The sequence below is a fragment of the Camponotus vicinus genome, unplaced genomic scaffold, assembly GCF_025532165.1.
Source record: "Camponotus vicinus isolate PSW18456_S1 unplaced genomic scaffold, iyCamVici1.0 SCAF_3, whole genome shotgun sequence".
Lineage (NCBI taxonomy): Eukaryota > Metazoa > Arthropoda > Insecta > Hymenoptera > Formicidae > Camponotus > Camponotus vicinus.
In genome coordinates, this window is record NW_028141967.1 from 23,069,724 (window position 1) to 23,078,730 (window position 9,007).

At 28.2% G+C, this 9,007-nt stretch overlaps 2 protein-coding genes across 3 annotated transcripts; one reads left to right on the forward strand and one right to left on the reverse strand.

Moving 5' to 3' along the window:
- Positions 1–195: 195 nt before the first annotated feature.
- LOC145968422 (voltage-dependent anion-selective channel) lies at positions 196–5,682 on the forward strand. 2 transcript variants are annotated; one of them, XM_083093867.1, is made up of 6 exons: positions 196–342; positions 1,087–1,409; positions 1,498–1,619; positions 2,328–2,436; positions 2,508–2,716; positions 3,113–5,682. In XM_083093867.1, exons 2-6 carry the CDS (start codon positions 1,090–1,092, stop codon positions 3,202–3,204), a joined length of 852 nt encoding a protein of 283 aa, XP_082949993.1. In that variant the 5' UTR covers positions 196–342; positions 1,087–1,089; the 3' UTR covers positions 3,205–5,682. The 2 variants fall into 2 exon arrangements, with proteins under 2 accessions (XP_082949993.1, XP_082949994.1); XM_083093868.1 differs by lacking the exon at positions 196–342 and adding an exon at positions 511–698.
- Positions 5,683–5,737: 55 nt separating this feature from the next.
- Positions 5,738–8,786, reverse strand: Csn4 (COP9 signalosome subunit 4). The gene is made up of 8 exons (XM_083093865.1): positions 8,597–8,786; positions 8,452–8,531; positions 7,628–7,746; positions 7,373–7,509; positions 7,182–7,296; positions 6,925–7,114; positions 6,467–6,844; positions 5,738–6,389 (listed from the first exon to the last, which is right to left on the reverse strand). Exons 1-8 carry the CDS (start codon positions 8,677–8,679, stop codon positions 6,256–6,258), a joined length of 1,236 nt encoding a protein of 411 aa, XP_082949991.1. The 5' UTR covers positions 8,680–8,786; the 3' UTR covers positions 5,738–6,255.
- Positions 8,787–9,007: the final 221 nt, after the last annotated feature.

Sequence of the window (9,007 nt, forward strand, 5' to 3'; positions counted from 1 at the left end):
AAATAATTCTGCTACCGGTTCTCGAATCGTATCATTATCATTCGAATTTCAAGCTCGTGCGTTTTTTAACTTCGAAATACCCGAATACAATTACATTCGCGAAACTCGAATTTTCCTAATCCAAATATCGCAAGACGCCAGGCCGCTTCAATAAGTTGCGCAGAAATAAGTAGATCGTGAGCACTATTCCTATGTGCGTTAGCGCGCATGCGCGCCAATGTCCCTGGGGGTTGGGGGACGTGCTTCTCTTTCCGTTCTCGCCTGCTTTCCGTCGAATCTCACGTCCACACGTCTCAAAGAGTCGCGCATTTTTCCGCCTTCGTATTCCACTAACGTAAGACTGTAAGTATAACGTCGTCGCTGATATTACTCTTGAATTGAGCGCATCGCGTTCGCGCGAATCGTAAAATCCGAGTTCAATTCGTGCGAGTTGTTAGATTTGGGAGAAACGAGTCTTATTCCCACGCTAAGCCGGCAAGGGACCACGATTTCGCAATGTCGTCTGCCGTGACCGTTGGACCTGATCGATGCGTCGCGAACGAAATTTTTCTATTTTCGAAAAGCATTGTGTATCGCGTTGAGCGAAAAGGGACAGTTTCTTGAGGCAAGGCCGTTTGTAGCAACTTCCAAATCAGAATTTTAAATAATCGCGATATAAGTTGTCCAAATTGTGCCTTATGTAATACCTCACAAAACAGGTCAATACCATTCCGTTCGTATAATATATCACGATTATAATGATATATAATTTGTTTGCTTTTATTAGGCTTTTTGTAATAATAATTTACTATCACTTTTATCACACCTCTTTTTGAAATTTATAAGTATACATGTGTTTTTTTAAGTTTTTATATATTCTCTTTGTATTAATATTTCATTTCATTCATCCATTTCATGTACATGTATATAATTATATAGAATAAAAAGGATATACTGCTGACATATATATCTGGGATCAAATTTAGATACTGCTTTATTAGATGGAATATTGTTTGCGCTTCTTTGATCTGCTTGAAGCTAAATTTATTTGCATTCATGAAATGATAATAAATTGTTACATAAATATTTTACTTCCTATTATTACAGAACATGTCTCCTCCAACATATAACGATCTAGGAAAGAACGCTCGCGATATATTTGGTCAAGGTTACCATTATGGCATCCTTAAATTGGATGTAAAAACTAAGACCAATTCTGATGTAGAGTTTTCTTGCGGCGGAATATCTAATCAGGATACAGGAAAGGTGTTTGGTAACTTAGAAACTAAATATAAGTTCAAGGAATATGGGTTATCGTTCCACGAGAAATGGAATACTGATAATACCCTTTCGACTGAAGTTTCCATTGCTAATAAATTGGTCAATGGTCTGACTCTTGGTTACTGTTGTACTTTCTCTCCACAATCTGGGTGAGATATTTTATTACATAATGTTAAAAAGTTAATTATTTTGTAATTTTTAATAATGTTTAAAATTTTTCTTTGTTCATTTTTATAGTTCCAAAAGTGGAAAATTGAAAGCAACCTACAAGCATGAGAATGCAGCCATAACTTCTGACTTTGACCTTAGCCTATCTGCTGGACCTCTAATTTATACCTCAGCTGTTGTAGGTTATCAAGGTAAATTTAGATATTAGGTATATATCTTAAAGCGCTTTTAATTCCTCATGAATGTCATTGAATTATGACAGAAATGAGATAGTTGTAAACTTTTTCTTGCAAAGCATTGAAATAAATTACATTTTATCATCATTTGATAGATCAATAAAATATATCAAAGATTTTCCTTTTGGCTCATGGATTAAATAATAATTAAATTTTGAAACGATGATCATAAAGTTTATTTTCTAAAAATGTTGATTATATGCAGATTAAATTATATACATATATGTAAGGTAATAAAAAATTTTTTATGTATATTTTACTAACTCACATACTAATGAATACAAGCAGTGATATGTGAAGAAACTAACTTATTTCAATGTATGTTAAGAAAAAATTAACATTCATTTCTGACACAATATTTAATACAATAAGGGAAATAGAGAACTTAACAATATATTAGAACTTAATAATATTAATTACTCATTATTTTCATGTAAAATTGTTGAAAAAATACTTTTAATTTAGATCTTTAATTCTTCTATATACATATATACATATATGTGTGTGCCAAATTATATCCTTTGTCCCAAATATATATTTTCCTGTTCTAAACATGTGGAATATCCTATAATGTACAAAAGTAAGCCTATGATATGTAATAGACATTACAAATTTGTATTATATAAGGATGTTTATAAATTCGCATATTATTATATTTTGCAGGCTGGTTCGGTGGCTGTCAAATAGGATTTGACTCACAAAGAAATAAACTTATAAGGAACAACTTTGCTGTTGGACTTGCTGCTTCAGACTTTGTTCTTCATACTTCTGTGTAAATATAATTTGTAATAAGAGATGCACTAGACAATTCAGAGAATATTTAATGTTAAATCATATTTTTAGGGATAATGGTCAGGAATTTAATAGTTCCATTTATCATAAGGTAAAACCAGAATTAGAAGGAGCGATTAATTTAGCATGGAATGCCACTCATAATGTAACAAATTTTGCCGTTGGAGCAAAGTATAATCTTGACAGTGATGCTAGCATTAGAGCTAAAGTGAATACTAATCTTCAAGTAGGCTTGGGGTACCAACAGAAATTGCGAGAAGGTAAGTAATATTTTTTTAAGTTACTTGCACTAAAGTAATAACAAGAAAATACAGTAATTGATTTTTTTTCCCATAAATGCAAAATGCAATGAATTTTTATATAATTTATAAATTCAAATATTTTTGCCATTATATAGAAGCTTAACAAGAGAAAGTAAACACATTTTTCTTGCTATTTAGTAAATCTGTTAATACTCGTGCTCACTTAATCACAATAAAGAATAAATAACATTTTGCAAAATAAAAACTTTACAATGCTTTTCATCTTCTTGCCATTTTTCTTCTTATAATGTAACAATCTATATTATTAAATAAATAAATACATTCTTTTATTAAAAAAATGCATATATTAATAATAAAATAAATATTGCTAAATAACTAAATATTTGTTTACAGGTGTAACTTTGACACTTTCTACAAACATTGATGGAAAAAATTTTGGATCTGGTGGCCATAAATATGGTGTTGCATTAGACCTTCAAGCTTAAATATCTATCATTACAAAGTAACTCTTATTACAAAGAAGCAAAAAAGAAATTTATCCTACACAAAAAAGTATCTCATGATCTTTGTGTCAAAATCGGCAATACATGCTTTGAATAAAGTATTACTTGTAATGTATAGATAGATTGATTCTTGAATAATTATTGCAAAATATTTACATTATTTCAGATTAGTTGAAGGAAATATTAGTCTGCTATATTATACATAACTATGATCGTAATAACAGCTTTGGTCGATGAACAATATAAAATCATAATTATGCTGATTAGACAAGTTTGTACTGTTAGTCTTATTTAGTCCCTACAATACTTTATATGTGCAGCTTGTTAGATCCTGCTATCATCCTTTTCATAAAAACAAAAATTGGGAATAATATGCAGATTGACTTATCTTTTATTAATTTACAAATGTGTTTATATCTCGAAAACTGTTGAATTTTGGAAAATGTTTTTTTTTTCCTTTTCTTTTTTTTGGTGCAAAAATTAAAAGACTCCAAGGAACATAAGGGAAAAAATTTACTATATATACATAAAGAAGTCAAGGAAATATGACAGTTAAATGCATTTTTTTATTAATAGGATGACTAATTTCTTACAAATATTTTATTCTTTTTTCTTTGTAAAATTTCATGGAATATCGAATGTTATAGAAAAATATTAGAATACTTGTTCATGCATCTAGAAACTAATGATTCTCAATATATTCAACTTTTAATTTAGCAATCAAATATTTTTCTTATTCGTCCTTATTAAAATTTTAGAAAGGAAAATGATACAAAACAAAAAAATTAGTCATCCTATTTAAAAAAATTTTAATTCAATTATTTCATTTAATTTTTAAAATTCTTTGTCGTTTCCGTGTATATATAGTAAATTTTCTTCCCTATGCCCCTCTCTTTATCGAGTCTTTCAACTTTTCAAGAGAACGTTTTCCAATTTTCAAATATGAATATTTACAGGTTAAAATGAGTCACTTTGTTTTCGAAATTATGCTAAAAGATAAATAATACAATGGTATGAAGTGATAAAAAAAATAATCTTATTTCAATAAAAACAAAGAAATATAAAATGAATCATATGTACATACGTACACACATATACATATGTATGTGTATATATATATATATATATATATACAAATACACATGTATGTATGTATACGTATATATATTTCCTTTGTATACATACATGTACAAGATATATTAAGATTTTTCGGTCAATACATTTTATAAAAATATAATTCGAAGAAAATATATAAACAAAGAAAAAGAACAATCTTTAAATGCTTTATATAAGTTTGAAAAAAATTTAAAGTTAATATACATTTGTTTAATCTGTTTACGTGATATTATAAATATAATTTTATTTTTTAATCATTATATTAAAAATATTCTCTGTTTATATATCAATACAAAAAATAGTAAAGAATCAAATTAATTAAATTTATTAGCGTACAAATTCTTTGTCGCAACTTTTATTATGATTGGGAATAATATTTTGAGAAGAATAATAATTGAGTAATAGAAATTATATATATAAATCTCAGTTTTTATTTCATTTTAAATAATAGATACGATTTATATAAACATATTAAAAAATATAAATCGTCGATTTTTTCTATTTTTTATCATAATAAAAGTAAATCTATTTTTTTTAAATCGCATATTTTAGTTGTAATCTCTTATAATGAAGCGATTACGGACTTAATATGTGTTACTTTTTATTAAAATAATTATAGATTTTAGATAACATTTTTTTAAATTTTTATTGGTAAAATATATTGACATATTTTGAAAAATCTGGTAATGAACTCTGTACATACAAAATATGGTATATAGTATTGATTTGTATACAAATATTCTATAACTTTGAAAAGTGCAATAAAAAATATCTTTAATAAGATTCATATTGTGTTTCATGTAAAATTGATTAAATGTATGTAAATTTAATCAATTATCACTGCAGATTATGAATTTTATTTTTTTCTGGATAGGACCACACACAGAAATGTATGACGTGTAACATCCATATTTGTATACAATCAAATAGTCTTGACATAATGTGATTGATAGTAAATGTGTATGCATTTTTTTTCGTTATAGTTCTTTCACTTATATAAAAATATATGATGCCTTCTAATTCATATAAGTAATGATGCAATTATATACATATTTATATATACATACACATGTACAGATTATAATTATTAGAAACTATTTGTGTCACTCCTATTGCAAGAAAGAAATATTTCGATTATCCGTTTTCGTATGAAGAGGAGTACTGCCAGTTTGGTTACAACATTTGTCTTAGATATTACTAAACTATATTCCTGTTTATAAGATTATTCAATCACATAATGTAATAATCATATTTTCAAAAGACCCAATCACACAGCTATATGTAATTCCACTGCTTTATTTTATAGAATATAATTGTGAATTAAAAATATATATGTAACTTTTATCTTTCTCAACAATTATTGCTTACCGATTATTTGTGTGTTTAGTAAAGACCAGTGTGAAATGTAAATGTGAGATTTATTTACAAAAATTTACATCATTTTTTATCATATACATTGATTCTATCTGAATTGACTGCAAATAAGTAATTTTTTAAAATGTTTTTTCCAAGTAAACTTAAACTTATTTGTATGGTGTATGATAAATTTCATATTAATCTTTATTAGTTAATAAAGCTTATATTTAATAAGCATTACAAAACATTAGAACTTGTCATGACTTTAAGGATGCAATATATATTTAAGGTATTTTAAACATATAATTTGTCTATTAGTTCTTTGAAAAACAATGTGGATATATTTCTGAAAAATTCGACGAAATGTTACATTGTAAATAAAATAAATACAATGAAGGGGAGGATGTGCACATCGGACAATATTTGCATTTCAAGAATGAACTATTAATATAAATGATTACTATTTTGGCTCTCTCTCTGACTCTGTTATACAATAATTATTATAAATGAGATTTTTTTATTTGCGACGACGATATTCCTTCACTTTAAACAAAATCTATATTAATGCACCATCTGATCTTCCATTACTTTCGCGATCCATTCTGGTTCGGTTTGAGCTATTTTTTCGATTATTTGATTCACTTGGTAGCACAATGATTGTATTTGCTTGTCCCATGTCGGCAAAGTTTCGCGTGCTGTACAGAAAAAGGAGAAATATAAACGAGATTCTTAATTGCGCGGAAAGTATGTAATAAAGCAACAGGCAACTTACTTTCGAAGTGTACTATAGAATCTATTTGATCGATATATCCATTCATTCTGCCCTCGGTAATCATTTGACTAGCGATCTTTTCCGCTTTAGTAGGTGGAATGTCCAACAATGCGCCCAATTCTTCGAAAGAAATATTATTATATAGTTTACTAGCCGATAATAAGTTATGCTCGATGACTGCACGATCGAGTATAGTGGAGCCTAATCCGTCGATGGTGCATGCTTTCTGGTGAGGTTGTAGTAACGCTTCAAATTCTTGTAGTTCAGAACGCCGAATAATACGATCCAAATACATTTTCTCAAGAATCGAATAAGCTGGAAGTTGCTGGCAACGTTCGTCTTTAAATAAGGTCGCCAACATTCGACTTCTCTGTTGTCCTGTGATAAAAAACATGTAGATAATGTAAAACAAAAGTTTGAGAGAAATAAAATATATTTGCTGTTTAATAATTGCTCACCTGCGGAAGCTAATACTGTGCAGATCAATGCGTTTCTAAGAGCAGTCATACGTTCGTCTTCATGAATAATGGATCTATATGATAATTCATTGTATCTCTGAGCTGCTTCTATAAACTTTCTTCTATAATCTAGTACTCTTGCGTAGCAGACTTTATAATAGATTTGTAATTGTTCATTTTTAGACTCGGCCTAGATAAATAATACAGAAAGAAGTAATTATCATATTGTAGTAAATTTACAAAAACAAAGAAAATACCTGTAAAAGTGACGCTCGGTTGATAAACGCTTCTGCTTGTACTGGATCATCATCTTCTAAATATAATCTAGCAATTTTAAGATAAGTCTCGAGTTTGTAATCAATAGTATATTGCCTAAAATGATTAATTTCATCAGTAAAATACATGTATAAAAACAGTTGCAGATAATTATTATTAGTAAATATGTTACTTTTGTCCTGTTTCCAATGGTATGCCAACTAAAACGTTTGCAGCTTCTCGCCAATTCTGATTACGTTCATAAATATCAGCTAAATGTTGCCTTATACTAGCTACCTGTTCTTCAAAAGAAATTACACGTGGCTGAACCTGTATACATGTATAATTTCAATTAAGAGAGAGAGAAAAATATATCTTTTATATAAAATTTAAATTATGTTTATAAATCTCATGTTTAATTTATATGTTTAATAGAATAGTGATTTACCTTATCTAGAGTGTAATGTGAAACAGCTTTTGATATCTCATCAGGTAAAAATAATAAACGACTGCTGACATCAGTCAGAACTTGTCTTGAAATTACCAAGCTCACATTTTCATTCACAACTGGAATAAAAATTTATCTAAATATACTGTTTTTCTAATTTTAGAAAATATATATATAGACAAAATATAATCTATCAAATATGTGTATTTTATTATAATAGTGAATTATAATTAGTATCTTCATTGTACTATATGTCAAAAAGATAATTACATCATATAATACAAAAATAGTAATATAATATTAAATTTATCTTAGAATAATGTAGTATATTGTTATAGCTCTATTGTATAGATACAGATACATATAGCTATCACATGCATCATTAATTTTAACATCTAATTGTATATCTACTTGTATATGTATACCCCCCTCTTTTAGTGTGTAGAATACGAAAATGTATAATAACTACAATAATCGATTCTGTGCTATTAACAAAATTAAAGTAACTGAATTTTAACAATTCCTAATTTTTCTTATAAATTTAAGTAGTAATTTTTGTTTCATTCATCAATTCATCAAACTATAATTATAATATTAAAAAAATCAATAAGAGATAATAGCTTTTCTATATACTATTATTTAGATATATGCACAAAATAATCTCTATTATTGTCGTATATTTATTTTTTAATAAATCATTTTTTATAACCTATCTATATTAATTAAGATCGCATAAATTCTGTTCAAATTTCAGGATGACGTTACAGTTATTTCCAACATTTTCTCGATACGTTTGAGATGCCAGCAAGATAAAAATAACATACTTGCTTCAATAAATGTCTTCAAGGCATCGACTAGTTCTTCGCCGGAAGACAACAATATCATGTCCAACGTTGAACGATATCTAAACAGAAGATGGTTTATTTATGAATGTTATGAATGAGAATCGATGTTGTTCTGCAGACTTACTTTTCGGCCTGATCTTTGTGGGAACCGCCGGAATGCGCCAGATTAGTGAGTTGTTGACGTACAGAAGCCACCGTCACCACCATCTTTTTTCACGATGATTTCGCTATTACACTACTCGCGGGTTATGTTCACTTATGTTCACTGCTACTGAACTGACGTGTGTGATATAAAAGTCTGTGGTCTGTGCATTAAAAGCAAAATTGCATAGATGTGTATACGCATAGAAAAATTAACCAATCACGTGTCTAATGCCATATTGTTGCGTACTAGACGCGTGATTGGATAAGTTTCCATTCCGATTAGAGGTACTTCCGGGTTAGAAGCGTCGCATATCTAGATAATCATGCATCGTGGTTTAGAATTGTACCCTCTTGATGAATTTCACATCTTTAAATTTCTGAGAAAAAGGTA